At 32.8% G+C, this 18,486-nt stretch overlaps 2 protein-coding genes across 8 annotated transcripts in view; both read left to right on the top strand.

Annotated features, from left to right (window-relative positions):
• LOC140448851 (uncharacterized) overlaps positions 1-9,522 on the top strand; it is a 31,854-nt gene extending 22,332 nt beyond the window's left edge. The window contains exons 2-3 of the mRNA XM_072541972.1: positions 5,381-6,269; positions 9,339-9,522. Coding sequence (XP_072398073.1) covers positions 5,381-6,269; positions 9,339-9,522 — 1,073 coding nt within the window. The remainder of the gene's footprint in view (positions 1-5,380; positions 6,270-9,338) is intronic.
• LOC140447590 (methyltransferase-like protein 22) overlaps positions 1-18,486 on the top strand; it is a 540,943-nt gene that overhangs the window by 109,009 nt on the left and 413,448 nt on the right. The window lies entirely within an intron of this gene.

Here is an 18,486-nt window from a genome sequence, read left to right as displayed (position 1 = left end):
CGATACCAGCATACAGTTCCGGTTCCAGTCCCGACAAGGTTCCAGGAGGAACCATCTTTTAAGAGGGGGGCAATGTTACGATAAATATACTGGCCTAACTTTTATGACTAATTATTCTGTTTTATTGTAGAAATTTCGGTGGAAGTCTAGAACCAAAATTATGGTGAATGAGCCGGCTAAACTTCTCGATCTTTCGATGCTGTTCTAGTATATCAGGATTTCGTATATAAATACAACATTTTTATATGGAGGGCCAGTTAATTCTGAACTCGCGCTCGCGAATTTGTAACGTACGGATACATATAAATTTGTCAGATAAGTTAATATAAATAAAGAAATAAATTAAATCCGTAAGTGTTATAAATATTGAACCTTTTAATAAATCCACAACAATAGCGGCGCGAGCGGTGAAGATACGAGATGGCAAAGTCGAAATTCGAAAAGATCTCATCAAAATCTATAAAATTACTAATTTTCAAAACTCCCGGAAAACTTTCCAGGTAACCCCTTTTTCTTGGCCAAATTAGTATCTATCTAATATCGATTAGTACATAATATCTGTAGTTTTTAGTATCTGTCCGACAATTTCCTTCAGTTCACTAAACTAATTCAAATCGCGTATCAAAGTCAAATATTCTATATAACATTTCTTAATATAAGTTATTGTATATTTATTCGAGCTTTTTAAATACGAATGTAAAAAATAAGTACAGTAAAACCTCCCTTAACCGAAACCTTTTTAACTGAAACATCGTTTAACCGAAACGGCTGACAAGTTTCAATAATTTCGTCAATAAAAAGTAAACGTTTGTCGCAAAACGTAAACAATTCCGTTAATTTCACTCACCAATTGATGTCTATGTGTGTTGGGAACTCACGAAAACCAAGAGCTCTAAAAGATATTTCCGAAAAGGCATTTTAAGGTATAGAAGCCAAAAAAAGTTCATGGATGTCGACCACTTTATTTTTAGAATGGTTTGAAAATGAATTCGTCTCAAGTGTAAAATCCTTTTTTAAATCAAAAAAACCTTCTCATCAAAGCATTATTGCTTGTTAACAATGCCCCCTCACCCTCAAAATCTACAAAATGGTGACAATTGTCAGATTTTTGCCACCGAATGTCATAAGCTTAATCTAGCCGTTAGACCAGGGAGTCATAGAGACATTCAAGAGACATTATAGAGAAGCATTTTTAAGACATCTGTTATTACATGAGACGAATTAATCCAAAAGTGTTCCCGAAATTCTCAAATCTTTAACAATAAAACATTTTTATTGGTGAGCTGAGTCGTGGGCCAAGATCAAATCTTCAACTTTGAAAAAATGCTGGAACAAACACTGTTTGATAAGATTTTGATTGACGATCCTGAAGAAGAAAATGGTAAGAAAACGACAGAAGAAATTAAACCTATTAAAAATTTGCCGGGACATGACGAAATTAACTAAGAAGAGATACGTGACTGGTTAGCAGCTGACGACTCAGAACGTGAATTCATCGACCAGGACATCATTGATATGGTTCTTTATCAAGACAACCTGAGCATATCAGATGACGAAGATGACGACCCAAGAGGCAACAGGCAGCACAAGACCATCGACGAGATTTTCAATGCTTTAGAGGAACGAATTTTATACAGTAGGCCTAATTAGTTAGGGACACGACTAGATTCTTTGTTGTCATTACATAAAGTTTTGTCCTTTTCAGATTGCTTTACGTTTCGTCGAACAATCGAATGAGGCAAACTCATGAAGTTCTGCGAATTCACGATGGAGGAAGAGAGAAACATCGTTGTCAAACGAAAACGCAAAAAAATAGCAGATTTCTTTAAAAAAGCATGTTAAACTTGTTCATTTTCCTTAATTTTATTACTTTATTTTGGATTTACTTATTAGAAAACATTAAGAAATCAACTCATAATATTTTTTAATACCAATACTTTGATCAAGAACATTATAAAAAACAATGTTATTTTTAACCGAAATTCTTGTTATCCGAAACGGCCTCCCCCCAATTATTTCGGTTAATGGAGGTTTTACTGTATTAGATATAAATTTTTAAAACTTCCGGAAAGCTTTCCAGGAAACTGGCCTGTTGTTGACTAAATGACTGAGCTATTAGGATCTGTTCGACAGTTTCCTTCAATTCACTAAACTAATATTTCAAATGACGTATTAAAATCAAACTTAATTGAACTCTCTACAATACTATATAAATTCTATATAACATTTCTTACTATGTATAAGTTATTGAATATATTTGTCTACTCTTTTTAAATATGCAAATATTTAAATACGAATGTAAAAAATAAGTAGGTATCAGAAATGGTTTTTTACATAGACATGTGGTTTTGGAATAATAATAAAAAATAGCTGATTACGTACGCATTTTTTACATAAAAAATCCAACGTTCCATATTTTCCTTTTTTTCTCTATATTTTGATAGCATATGTCTACGTGGAAAAGTCCTTTGTAAGCGGTGGCCGTGTTGTATAGGTAAATACTATAAAATAAAACAGGGATACCGTAAAAAAGTTTCAATCAAAGTTCTATCCCTTGTTCACTTTCTCGCTTACTTTATTTCAGAAATAATTAAATGGAACAATGTTTTATGCGCTATAAACTAGGGTATTTGGCCGTAGAACAGAGTCGGTAGAGAACCAGAAATTTTACTAGGGTCTAAATCGAATCTAAAATAAAATCGGAGAAAGTATGTCAGTCTGGAAAACTATTTCAATTGTTTAGCAAAGTAAAAAGGTGTTTTTAAAACGACCATGTATTCGGTTATTATTTTTTAATATTGGATTTTTGAAAGATGAAACAAATAGTTTCTAAAAATAAGATGTAGATTGATTTTTTGTAGTCAATTAAATTTTTCTTAATATCGCTTATTTTTTAAGTATTTACTAAAGAATGTGTATCTAGAGTAGTACACACACGAAATATCTGGTGAATCTTGAATAAATAAACATTGAAAATAAAAGAAGAAGGTCATGGAGATCGACTATTATATCTATCTGAGTCAAATTTTACCTAGATGCGTGTGACCTGGGGAGAGAAAATATTGGATAAAATGAGATGCTGCTCTGTATGCATCGTAAGTAGTAAGTTTCAATATACCGCTGGCTGGTTTCTCAAACTTAAGACAATTCCAAAAAGTTAAATAAATAGTTTTTTTTTTAATTTTTAAATTAGAATGTATATTGAAGACAAAATTACCTTCATATAAATTTAATAAGCTGTATCCCTGAGTGAAAATTTGAATAGTGATTACTTATGTATATATAATAAATAATTCAATATACTAAGTAATTGTATGTTGTTATTCATCATCATCAACGTGTACGTATCCCTGGCTCAGCTCTTTTCCATCTGTGTATGTTTTGTGTGTTTTACATCCGATTGGTTACTGCTAATACGCTTCACTTCGTCAATGTATCTGATTGATGGGCAACCTCTACTACTTAGTTGTTCTTGCCTTGGTCTTCACCCGACAATACGTCTTGTTATGCGATTGTTAGATAATCTGGTAAAGTGTTATGCCCAATTCCATTTTAGCGACGTTATTCTTTTGGTAGCGTCTACTATTTTTTGTTCTACAACGTATTTTTTCGTTTGGGATTCGGTCTCTCAGAGAGACACCCAACACTTCATATCCCTCTTATCTAAGCCACGCAAATCTTGAACTACTTTTTTGTGAGTGTTAATGTTTTCTCTTCGTAGGTGAGTACCTAATAAAAAATTTCCTTTTGGGTCATATGGGTAGGTTTAATTTAAATACATTAAATACAATTTACCAAACACTGTCCAGGTTAATTATATACGAACTGGGAGCTTGTAACGATTTAATTTGCCTACCACATTGGATATCACTTGTAACAATATATAATTGTTGATAGGGTGTTGAAAGTGGAGACTGAGCAGTTATTGGGCTTGAGATAGGGTAAGCAAACAAACCGAAACGTTTGCGAATGGCCACTCTTGTTTTGGTTGGAGAGCTTGGGTCGTAGGTAAGGAAGGGACTGCAAGGGATAACTACAAAGAAAGAAATAAAAAAAATACTCACACAGATTTCCTGGGCAAAAAACACAAGAAGGTGATCGGTGATTAACTTAACAAAGACTGCCAAATAGCATCTTGAGCCTAAATTCACCTCTCAAAAAAAAATTGCCGGTTTTGAAGAACTACACGTCGAAAGCTATTTCTTCTGAATCAAATTCCCAACTCCAACTGCTACTACACTTTAACACTATTTTTCGATGACAAAAAACGAATAACGAATAACCATAACGAATTTTAACAAAATCCGGACCCAAAACAATGAAACTGAAACTCTTCCCAGCATAACTTTCTCACCAATCTAAGTGAAAAAATTCATGTTTATTTCCTGCCTAATATCTAATAGGCGGAATAAAGATCAAAAGCAATACCAAAGCAATTTGTGTTATTATAAACACAGACTAAATATATATATATATATATATATATATATATATATATATATATATATATATATATATATATATATATATTAATGTGATATTAAAAGTCAGAGGTGCGCCAAGCAATTAATTAGCTAATTAATTAATTAATTAAACTTATTTAAATGATGCAATTATGATTTTATCACACTATTTAATTCTCTTATCTCAGGGTTATGTTCGTGCTTCAATATCTATGCTTTACCTATGATAGGTAAGGTCTAAGGAATACCGGAATAATAAATATATATGATACAAAATTATATATTGAAATAAAATTCACACTCAAATATCTTCAACAAAAAATATCTCATATAATGATTATCAAAGTTTTGTTCTACGTACGTGAACCTTTAAAAACCAATGTTATATACTATATAAATTAAAATTTCAAATCAAAATTGTTGTTCTATATCTCCTAATAAATATTTCTATCTTTTTTGAAGCAATAAAAAAAACTTTGTTGATAAAGAAAAACTGACGAATGGTAAAAAAAACTATCTATATATAATAATATATATATATATATATAAATAAATATATATATATATATATACATATATATATATATATATATATATATATATATATATATATCTATATATATATATATATATATGTATCTATATATATATATGTATATATATATATATCTATATATATATCTATATATATATATATATATATATATATATATATATATATATATATATATATATATATATATATATATATATATATATATATATATATATATATATATATATATATATATATATATATGCTGTCACTATTTTTCCGGGTTTGACTCCGCGTTTGACTCCGACGGAAACACACAAATTGGTTTACAATTTTTCGAATCTCGAATTAAATGAGGCCACAACGAGTGTTCTGTCAAAAGGATTTAATTTCGCCGTAGCACCCGCACGAATCCCTGTTGAAAACATTATCAGCGAAGTAGAAAGTTCCATTGCCAATATACCTCCGGAAACAGCTGAGATCATACGCCAAGACGTATCGCAGATATTACGGACAGCCAAACCACCGAAAAGAAATTTAACACGTGAGGAAAAAGAGGCGTTGCGAGATTTGCAGAAAAACAAAGAAATAATCGTCCTTCCAGCGGACAAAGGTAACGCCACGGTAGTAATGAATATAGATGACTACGACAAAAAATTAACAGATCTTCTAAACGACACAGCATACGAAAAAATTGCCACAGATCCAACAACGTATCTAGAAAAAACAACGAAGGCCAAGATCAAAGTTTCAAACATAAAAAAGGAGGATCAGCCCAAGCTGATTCCACGCGAAAAATCATCTAGGTGCCCTAAGCTCTACGGTTTACCAAAAGTTCATAAAGTTGGGATGCCACTACGACCAATAGTTAGTTCAATCGGATCACCCACACAGCCGCTCGCAAAGTTCTTAGCCAATCAGTTACAACCGTACGCAGAGGAAGCGGATTCTTACGTCAAGAACGCAGGCCACTTCATCGAGCGTATAAAGGACGTGACTCTTGACCCGGGACATTTGCTAGTGAGTTTTGACGTGGTGTCACTTTTTACTAACGTCCCAGTAGAAGAATCGTTAGAGATTATAGGAAAAAAATACCCAATACCACCGGATACAGTAAACCTAACGAGACACTGCCTGAACAACACCTATTTCATATACAAAGACCAAAGGTACAAACAAGTCGAGGGAGCACCCATGGGTTCACCACTGTCACCGGTGATAGCAAATCTGTTTATGCAAGAAATAGAAATACGAGCAATAACAACGGCAGAGTATAAACCGAAACTATGGTTGAGATACGTGGACGACACCTTCATTATCTGGACACATGGGGAAGAAAAACTAAATACATTCCTAAATCACATTAATACCATCCACCCCAAAATTCAGTTTACTATGGAACTAGAGAAAGACCAACAGCTACCGTTTTTGGATGTTTTAATAATAAAGAAAACAGATGGAACTTTAGGATACACGGTATACAGAAAACCAACACACACCGACAGATATCTACACGCTGACTCACACCACCATCCTGCACAACTGCAGTCAGTCATCAAAACCCTGACTATAAGATCAGAAAGATTAACAGATGAAGAACACAGGAACAAAGAAATGAAAACGGTCAAAACAGCATTAAGAAAAAATGGCTTCACCACGTACACAATTGAAAAGGCACAAGGAGGAAAAAGCAAAGAATCAACAGAAGAAAAAGAAAAACCTATTGCTAAGACGATTTTACCGTACGTGAAGGGCACTACGGAAAAAATCAGTAGAGTCCTAAGAAAACATAAAATAGAGACAATATTCAACACGGATAAGAAAATTGCTAATATGCTTAACTCCGCAAAAACCAAAATCCCACTAGAAAACCAAGGAGTGTACAAGATTCCCTGTGGAGACTGCGACAAATCCTACATCGGACAGACTAATCGAAGAATTCAAGTAAGACGAGAAGAACATCGAAACGCTATTGCAAAGCAAGAAAAGACATCTTCCCTTGCACAACATGCCCTAACAACAGGACACACAATCGATCTAGAACAGACAACAATGCTAGCGAACATCGAACACAAAACCAAGCGAATAATCAGGGAAGCCATAGAAATAGAAAAATATCCAAATAACCTAAACACTCGAGATGATGCCCAAAGACTTCCAACAACATGGAAACCAGCTCTGCAAAGAACCGTCCAAAAAAATTCAACTTCAGTTAACGCACAGAAAAAACAAACAGCGAAACCGCCAGACAAGGCCCCGCCCACTCGCACACAGGCAGGACAAATCACAAGAGCCCGCGCGCCGCCGAGAGAGTATTTAAACGAGCGCCGAAATGCCCAGTCGACCAGTACTAATCGAGTAACGACGAGAAGTAGTTCCACCAGGCTTGAGAATGGCAAGTGAGACCTTGCCGAAACGTCGCCAAAACAATGGTTTTCAAGAAAACCAGCATTTTACAACGCGGAGTCAAACCCGGAAAAATAGTGACAGCACATATAGCTCCCGCGGAAACCTCAAAACAAACATATATATATATATATATATATATATATTGCCGGCACCATCCAGCAGTTGTGAGATAAGTTCTTACGGAGATCTATATTGGATGCAACAAATATTTAGAAAAATCAAATAAATTAATTCAAACTCTTATTAAAATGAATTATTTGCTTCCGTTAAGTCTATCACACATTTTGTCAACTGCTAATAGAGAAACCTTAGAATTGCTAATAAATTTTATTAAAGATGTAAAAGTAGAAATATAAATTAGTATAACTTTAGTGATTTATACATATATCTAAAAAAAAGTTACAAACCAGAACAAAAAAATATCTTTAAACATAAATAAAACATTCTGTGGTTGATGGACTTGTTTCCGTGCCATATCTTTCACACATACACGCGTGAAGACGATGAAATCTGGACCAGAGAGGCACAAACATTAAGAGTTGGTGAATGCCTACAGATGGAAAACGCTTTCTACATTGTGGTACATGCAAGAGCGTTCTAAACACATTCTTTTATACGGGGAAGTTCTAAAAATAAAAGCAATCGAATTTTATAAAAAAATACAAAGAAAGATCATTTACATGCCAGTTCTGGGTGGCTGGATAAATTTAAAAAGCGATGTGGTATCAATTAACTATATATGGTGAAAAATTGTCAAGCAAAGAATCTGCAGTGCAATCATTTTTCCAGCATTTTAGAGAGTAGAAAAACTGGGTCTTCTTTCTAATTAAATCTTTACTGAAGACAACAGTGGTCCGTTTTGGAGACTTTTGCCCAACTAAACATTCTTATCCTCTAAAGAAGCGATTGCATGAGGTCGTAAAGTGAATAAGATAAAATCCCAGAGATTTTAAAAACATGTGTCTGCCAGCCTACTACAAGAACCAACGTAAAATTTGTACCAAGAAAGAGGTATTTAATAAATTGTTTGATCAGGACTTTGTTGCAGAAGTGAAGAAGTTTTTGAAAAGATCCAACTTGTCCATTGATTAGTCGTACTTGAAAATGCTGCAGACCACCCAAAGAAACAAAAATTTTGTGGCATAAGGACACACAGAAATTTTGGAGATTCAAATATTAAATTCGATTCGAATTTAGTTTAATGGCAAAACGTGATATCAGGTAAAGAGATACGTAATTACGAGAATATAATTACGTATCTTATAATACAGTATATATCTACTAACGCGTAACCTTGTATAAATAACGCAAGTCGCAAATTTAAAGCAAAATACAAAAATTGACTAGTTAGCATCCCTGACATAGTTTACAATGTAGTAGCAGCACGACCTGGGTCAATTTTATAAATGTTAAGTTACTCAAAAAATGAAAAAGTCCAATCCGTCTTTCTTTTGGAAAAGTGAACATAAACTCAGTTGGGCTAATGCAGCGAGAGCCCGAAACTACATGGCAATCTTGCCAGGCCAACACCACACTTCATATCAAGTGATGGGAATATCCAAACCATCTTCCTACTACCAAACTAGCCGAATCATTTTATCGCGAATTGTATGACAAGAACAACGACAGACAAGATCAGCACCTGCTCAAAATCGCCAATCCTCTGGCAATTATGAAGTAGTGATCGAGGAGATCAAATTAGGTGAAAAGAAGATCCTCCAGTCTTTAGCCAAAGTTTTCACCGAACGCATCTACCAAGAAAAAAGTCTTTCTCGGCGGAACATTGTAGTTATTGTTTTATTACACAACAAGTGAGACACAATAGACTTAAAAAATTACCGTCCTCTCAGTTTGCTATCGCAAATATATAAACTTTTCACAACTATTATCAAAAAAAGACTGGATACTAAGTTACATTTATATAAGCGTAGAAAACAAGCTGAATTTAGATTGAGCTACAGCGCTAACGACCATTTCCTAGTGAGAAAGAACCTGATAGGGAAATTTGCAGAATACAATAAAACATTGTTACTATTAGAACTAGAAACTACAAAAAAGCCAGCTGAAAATGCTAACAGCATTGACAAAATGTCAAATCAACCATCGCTACACTAACATAATTCAACATTCCTATCTACCAAAATAACATGGCTAGCGTAAGACTATCTGAACAAGAAACCATATGAATTATGTATACAGCGACGAGTGCGGAAAAGAGACACAGTCTCTCCAAAGGTATTCTTGACACTTTTACAACATAAATCCGTAAAATAATTTCGAAACACAATTCAGATTTCTGCCTTAATCTGAGCCTTCTAAAAATTGCAATGCAAAGCAGACATTGATAAAGATGTTAATAGAGACATGGGGAATCTAAAATTTGCATTCCACGACATGTCTCCTCAACTAAGCAGAAATCATTAGCGAATTGGTTTCTTGTACTCATACAGAGTAGATCCGAATAAAATGAAAAAGACAGTAAAGATTTGATTTCACGTACACTTCTTTAAGAATCAACACTAAAATGGCTTCGAAATGGACGCAATAGCGACATCTGATAACAAATCCGTAAAATAGTTTCGAAACACAATTCAGATTTCTGCCTTAATCTGAGCCTTCTAAAAATTGCAAGGCAAAGCAGACGTTGATAAAGATGTTAATAGAGACATGGGGAATCTAAAATTTGCATTCGTTCGTTACATGAAGCCGTTGAAGAAGTCCACGTGGCAAGAACTATTTGGGGCCTCACCCAAAAACGACAACGTAGGCCGCTGGAGAAATCCATATGACAAGAAAACTTATTATAATTTCTTGAGATTATAAATATTTTATATTACCAATCACATTTCTCATCCAGGGAATCTTGGGGACTTTAAATGTAGATGTCGGTATCTGGTGCAAACACCTAAAAAGAATTCCTTTTTAAGAACCATCAACAGTGCGAATAGATCAATAAAGACGATCGATAAAATAATTTAATGATAAAGAAAGAAAATGATAAAGATAAGAAAGGTGATAAAATGATTTGAAATAAAAATGCGAAAGGTAATGAAATGAGTTATAATAAAAATTAGAAAGAATCATGGCGGTACTTACAACGTGTATTTATAATGTACCAAAAAACGACTAGCTGCTTTCACCTTAACAAAACAAGTGAAGATTTTAAGATTTGCTGCTAAGAAACTTGGTGACTCTAGTCTCTTGGGGGTTGGTACGCTCGACCAATCATATTGACCCAACTCGCGGCAATCGACAAAAATTTCCCGCCAAAGCGGCGATGTGTTATAAAATACGGAAAGGGTTTCGTCTAGTTCATTATGAACCCATTAAAAAAAAATGACTCGATCTATTTGATCCTATTCGATTAAATTCGATTTTCAAGTTGAACGTTACAATATTGAGCCAAACCTAATGTAACCTAACGAAGAGTAATTGAATAATATACAGGGTACAAACTTGACGGGAACTTTTGGTTGAAATGACTATGGTGATAGCGAGCTGTGAATATTTTAGATATGTCGATTATTTACAGTGATATAGAAGCGCAAATTTTCAGATATCCGACACGATTATTTGCAGCAATCAGATCAAAAGAGAAAAAGCAATATTTTCTTTGAAAATGTTTTTCTTTCATTGAAAAACGATTTCCTACCTCAAAGTTAAATGTCGACAATCTTGCAATTGTAGTTATTTTTCATTACATAGTAATTACAAAAGTTAAATTCCACAAGGGAATAACTTCAGAACAATATTGATTCGAAGTTTTTGTTTTCTATAAATCTGTCAATCAGCTACTACTTTACAGCATACTCGCGGTACCCATAAAGATATTTGTAGTTATTAATGTAATTATCTGCAGAGCATTATATAAAGTGCTTTTAGAACATCGTCAAAGGAAAATTGAGCGCATTTTTCCTTATGATGTTTCGTGAATAAATCTAAAACCCTGGCAGTTTTCTAATAGAAGCTTTTGTACTACTGTTGGGGTTTGTTACATTTTGTATCAAAATAATAAAATTTCTTTGTTGCATAATTGGGAGTCGGAACTGCATTCATTAATTTCGGTATTTGCTTACGACAGGACTGCCTAAGGTTCTGGGCTTTGATATTGTTGTCTTTTTAACAAGAGCTCTGTGTAACAAAAGAAAATGCAGTACAAAATTTAACTGATAATAATGTTCTTTGATATATAAATGAAATATATATATGAACAATAGTAGTGAAGATCTAGTTTAAAACTCAGAAATTAATTAAGTTTATTAGTTTATTTCTTATAGAACTTTTGACAATCTACAGTGATTATTTTTACGTACAGGAGACTCCAAACTTATAACGTCCGTTTTATATATAAACAGAAAAGAACAAAACAATTTGGAAAATGGCGTCATGGAATGTGAGAGGTATAAATGGGAAGGAAATAGAACTGGGACAAGAAATTAAAGATAAGAACATTGAAATAGTAGCTATAACTGAGACAAAGAAAAAAGGAAAAGGATCAATAATATTAGAAAATGGAATGTTACTAATATACAGTGGAGTGGAAGAAACGAAGAGAGCTCAGGCAGGAGTAGCGTGCATGATAAAGGAGAGTATGAACAAAGTAAAAAATTGAATATATTATAACGAACGTATACTAAGAGTAGACTTAGAAATGGATACAGAGGAAACCAATACAAACCTAATCATATGCTATGGACCAGATAAGGACGCAACAAAAAACGAAAAGAATGAATTCTGGGACAAATTATAAGAAGTGATAAATGATTGTACAGGGAAAATTGTGATCACAGGAGACATGAACAGTAGAGTGGGGAAAGAAACCAAAAAATGGAACAATGTCATCGGACCTTATGGGGAGGAAAAACTAAACAAAAATGGAAAATTACTACTCGAATTCTGTCTAGACAATAACCTAGTGATTATGAACACACACTTTCAACATAAAAGGATACACAAGATCACAAGAGAAGTCAAATCAAGAGACGAACAATCAATTATAGACTAAACTATAGTGCAAAAAACAGAGAAGAACTGGATAAGAGACGTAAGGTTAAAAAGGAGTTATGAAATTGGTAGTGACCACTATCTACTAGAAACCACATTCAAAAGCAAAAGAAAAAAAAATAAAAAGAAATGAGAACATAAACAGAAAACACAAAGAAATAATAAAAATTTATAAACTAAGGGAAGAAACAACGAAAATAAGATACTCAGAAGGACTAGATAAAGAGATGGACAATGAACATAAAATAACAGAAACAATACAAGAAGAATGAGGAAAATTTAAAAATGCGATGATAAAAACAGCTAAATCAATATGTGGAACTACAAGAAATAACAGCAGAGGGAAACGAACATCTTGGTGGAACGATAAAGTGAAAAGAGAAATAAAAGAAAAGAAGAAATTATGGAAAGAATACATACGAGACAAAATACAACAAAAATATGAAAATTATAAGAGATAAAGAACAAAAGTTAAAGAGATAGTTAAGAAAGAGAAAAAGAAAAGTTGGGAAAAATTCGGGGAAAAAATAGAAAAAAACAGTACAGAAAACGTAAAATTATTTTACAGAACACTGTAAAACCTAAGAAGCAACAAAGAAACCAAACTGAAACAAATAATGAACAAGGAAGGAACAATAATAAACGACGATAAGTCAATAATGGAAAGATGGAGGGAACATTTTCAGCTGATACTGAATGGAAATCAAGCGAATACAATGGAGAAGGAAAGCTACAACAAGAGAGTATCCACGAGAAACACGGAAAATCCAGAAACTATAGAAAAAGAAGAACTGGAAGAAGCAATAAGAAAGATAAAGATTGGAAAAGCACCAGGAAGCGATGAAGTAGCACCAGAAATGATGAAATATATAGGAGTAAAAGCAAAAGAAAAATTGTTATACATATATAACCTAATATGGAAGAGAAAAGTAATACCCAGAGAAGGGACAAATGCAGTAATTATACCTATATACAAGAAAGGAAACACAAGAGACTGTAAGAACTATAGAGGTATATCACTACTATGTGTAGCAGCAAAAGTATACGAAACCATAATAGAAAGGAAAATTATAAAAGAAATAGAACATAAATTAGAGGACGTAAAAAGTGGATTCAGGAAAGGACCCAACACACAAGACCATATATTCACCATGCAACAAGTAATAGAAAAAGCCTTAAAGAAAAATATATATCTGAGCTTTATAGACATGGAAAAAGCATTCGACTCAGTCAAAAGAAAAGATATATGGGAAAGCCTGAAGAAGAAACAAGTAAGTGAAGAACTGATAGAAGCAACAAAGAGTATATACATGAAAACAACAAAGACAGTAAGAATGTTAAATATACAGTCAGAACCATTTGAAACAACTCAAGGAGTTAGACAAGGGGGAAGTCTTAGCCCAGTGCTATTCATAAATGTAATAGATGAGATAGTGAAAGAATGTAAGAAAACATTCAAGAAATACTGCATCCGTTGAAACAGAATGCAAATGATAAACGTTGAGATGTGTATATTTGCAGACGACATCGTATTAATTGCGGAAACTGCAAAAAAACTGAAATACAACTTAGAGAAATGTAACCTAGAAGCAAGCAAATACAACTTAAACGTAAACAAAGAGAAGACTCAGATTATGAAAATATCAAGGAAACAAGGGACGGAAGATCAAATAGAAGTAATGATAGACCAACAAAAAATAATATAGACAAATTCATACAAATACTTAGGAACAGTAATCAACAACAAAGGAGACATCGAGGACGATCTTAACAACAGAATGGAACACACAGGAAAACTATTCCAAGCACTAAATAGAGGATTCCTTAATAACAAAGAAATATCAACAAAGACCAAGATGACAATATACAAAGCAATATATAGACCTACAGTGACATATGGAGCAGAAAATTGGATATTAAACAAAAGACATCAGAGCAGAATTCAGGCAGCAGAGATGAAATACCTCAGAAGAACGATAGGAGTAAAAAGAACTGATAGAATCAGAAATGAAGAAATAAGAGAAAGACTCAAAATTAAACCGATACTCGACTCAATCAAGGAGAAAAAATTGGCATGGTTCGGACATCTAACCCGGATGGACAATAATAGACAAGTAAAAAGAGTGTGGGACGCCAAACTAATAGGGAAGAACAGAAGAGGAAGACTCATTAAAGAATGGAACAGTGACATCTCGCAGATACTGCAGAGTAAGGGTAAGACTTGGCAGGAAGCAATACAGATGGCATCCAATAGGAAGGAATGGAGATAGTTCGTTAAGAGTTAGGACACCTCAGAATACTGTCAAATATTGTAATTTAATGAATTGTATTTTAAACGGCCCAACACCGAAAGGTACAAATGGGTCTACTGATTAAGTAAAGTAAAGAAGTTTATATATAAAAACAGATAAAAAGGAAGACACATTTGATTTTAATATTTTTTTTTCTTCTTCAAATGGCGCTACAACCCAAATTCAGCCGTAGCCTCCTGTAATTTCTGCCTCCAATATAATACTTCCAAGTTCCAGCTCATCGAAATCTCTGAAGTCTAGTGAATTCTAATATAGATATTTTTGTTGACAAGTTGATAAAATTCATGATTATGTCTAGATTTGATTAACCAATTTTCTGTAATGAGTTTACATCACTGTGGTTTTTACGGTTTAGGTTTACTGCGGTTGTCATTCCATCTTTTGCGCAGTCGTCCGATACTTCTTCTACCTATTGGTGACTTATCTCTTTGGCATTGTAATTCCCAGGTATTTTATTTCCATTACTTGTTCAATACTGATGCCATCAATTTGTATTTTACATCTAGTTGGTTCTTTGCTGATTACTATTGTTTTAGTTTTCTGAGATGTGATTGTCATATTAAATTCTTTTGCTCTTATGTTAAATCTGTGGACCAGTCTTTGCAGACTATCATCATCTTCGGCTATCAATATTGCGTCATCTGCGTAAAAGAGTATTTTGATTTCTTTGTTTCCCATTCTATATCCTCCTCCTTTGTTAACGGTTTTGTTGATTTCATCCATGATCAAATTGAAGAGCATGGGGTTCAATGAATCCCCTTGTCGTATTCCGCTGCCTATTTCTATAGGTTCTGTAAGTTGTCCATCTATTCCGACTTCCATTTGTTGTAGTTGTTTTGGTAGATGTTATCGACAGTTTTTATAATATTTAGGGGAACTTCTCTATTATACAGAAGATGGATTACATCTTTGAGTCTTACTTTGTCAAAAACTTTCTTTAGGTCAATCAGACACAGAAATGCTGGTCTATTATACTCTAGTGATTTCTCAGTAATTTGCTTTATAATCAATATTGCATCGGTAAACGATCTTCCACTACGAAAACCCTGTTGTTCATCAGCTAAACTTATCCTCCGATTTATTAGCACTTATAAAATTTTAGTTGTAAGTTTTAGCGTAGTATTTAACAAGTTTATACCTCTGTAGTTTTCTGGCTGTTTTTTTATCTCCTTTTTTGAATAGTAGAATTAGTTCGCTCGTTCTCCATTCTTCCGGTACTTTATTGTGTTTTATAATTTTATTAATTAATGTTGTTAATTGTTCTGTGCTTGCTGCTCCACAATATTTCAATAACTCGTTTGGTATCCCGTCTTTACCTTCTGCTGTTCTGTTCTTCAGTTTTTCAAGTATTTTTCGAACTTCCTGTACATTTATATTATGTTATTCCTTTGTGGTAATTTTTGGTGTTTCCAGATCTAGCGTCGTTTGTTTTTCCTCTGCAAATAGGTAGTTTTTAGGTAGTCAATCCACATACCCTTTTGTAGGTATTTAAGTTTGTAAATGTGGCGACTGCCCAAAAACTTACATTGGTCAAACAGGTAGAAATTTTAATAAACGAATAGCAGAACATAAAAGGGCTTTCAATAATAGAAAAACAGATTCTACATACGCACTTCACCTTCTAGATCATAATCATTCTTTTAATGACGAATTTAAAATTCTACACATTCAAAATAAAGGCCTTAAGCTATCGTTGTTAGAATCTATGGAAATCAACAAATTAAAAAACACAGATATAATTCTGAATGACCAGCTTGAGACAAACAGTTCTCCCCTCCTCAACCTATTTCATTAGAGACTATAAAGTGTAAACCCATCCCAAAAACAGATCACTTGAGAAAGGCAATCAGCCGAAACAGCTGTAGTGATAAGAATTTAAAATAAATTTTGTGGAAGTTTTGAAAACAAAGTTTTCAGTGTTTTATTGTTACATAAAATGAATTTCCATCAAGTAACGGTCGAATCCATCAATTATAAGAATATTACATTTTTTTCTGATTCAATGTCGGTTTTAAAAAGCATTGAAAATTCACCCAAATGTTAAAAAAATCCAGATGCTCCTGGGTCAACTTACCGACAGAAACTATAACTTACAAACTAACTGGGTGAAAGCGCACATAGGTATAGAATATAATGAATACGTGGATAAACTTGTAAAAGATAGTACAGAAACAGGAGCACTAGAAACTGATGAGAATTGTCTATCAGACTACATATATATGTATATAAAAAAACATACATCAAAAATGAACAGCTTATTGAGTAAATTATTGTTACAAACATAAAATACAGTATATAACAGCAATTACTCCTTTAGCTAACCAAAAATTTTCTCATTACCAAGAATAAAATTGGGTCCTGTATCATACCTAGCCTATCTGAACAAAATAAAAATACTAGCACCCGATATATGCGAATAATGTAACGAAATACCCAGTCTTGACCACATATTTCTAAAATGTAGAAAGCAAATCACTCACATAAACGATCTAATGGAAAACCTCGCCAAAATTGGTACTAAATTCCCAACAAATAAAATTTTCTATGCGATAATAGGAAAGAAGTGTTCAAATCTATACTAACATTTATTGAAAATACAAACATGTTGATAAAAAAAAAGAAATAACAATGAAAAGAAAAATGAAATGAATGAAAGAAAAAATAAAATAATAACATAATAAAGGATAACAGTAAAAAAAATTTAATAAAACTATTTTAGCAACAGTGTATAGAACCGGAAATGGGAATTTTACAGTTTTTCTAGACCTATTTGAAAAGTTATTGGTGTTTTGCTCAGCTAATTTTTTAGAAATTATAATAATTGGACATTTCAACATTGATTTCAAAAAAGCTTCTAATGAACTAAACAGTTTATGTGATCTAATTTCTACTTTTGGCTTAACCATAAATATTATGAATTTACTAGAATCACAACTAGATCAGCAACTTGTTTAGATAACATCTTAACAAACATAAGCAGTGAGATAGTAGGTTGTGGAATTGTGGACCCATGTATTTCTGATCATCTTGCTCAATGTCTCTACTTAAAAGCAAAATCTGAAAAAATTTATAGTGCTAATACACGTAGAAGATATATAACAAGTAATGGCATCGTGATGGTAAAACAGTCGTTAAATAACGTTGACTGGCCTTCAGTTGTTTCTCTTAAAACAGCAACAGAATTAGCTCAATTTATTACCGAAATGTATGTAAAGTTAACTTAAAATAATTTTCCATTAAAAAAATCACGAACTCATAGTAAAGCTCCAATTTCTTGGTTTGATGATGAACTAATAGAAATGCGAGAAAATATTTCAACAGTCAAGATAATTGCTGATGTTATAAAGGAATATAGTGAGTATAAAAAGTTTAAGAAGCACTATAAATCAACAATATCATCAAAGGAAAAACTGGCTTATGAAAATTTCTTTTCCAATTCAGAAAATATATCTCGTGATAGCTGGAAAGTTATAAATTATCACAGAAATAAATTTCAAAATAAAAAAGTCTGTCAAAGCTCGATTACATCAAACGATTTCAATAATTACTTTACTTCAGTAGCTAAATATATTAGCAGTTCTTTTAATTCAACAAATGAAAATCTAGCCATAGATTTTTTGAAAGGTGTACACTATCCTTGCGACTTTTATTTTTATTACCTATTAGTGATACTGAAATTAGTAACGTTTTGCATAGATTGAAAAATTAACACAGCAAGGATTTTTATTTCTTAAACAAAAAAATAATTGTGGAAACAATCGAT

Source organism: Diabrotica undecimpunctata, chromosome 8, assembly GCF_040954645.1.
Source record: "Diabrotica undecimpunctata isolate CICGRU chromosome 8, icDiaUnde3, whole genome shotgun sequence".
Lineage (NCBI taxonomy): Eukaryota > Metazoa > Arthropoda > Insecta > Coleoptera > Chrysomelidae > Diabrotica > Diabrotica undecimpunctata.
The sequence above is the reverse complement of the archived record's forward strand: the minus strand, read 5'-3'. Positions and strand labels throughout refer to the sequence as shown.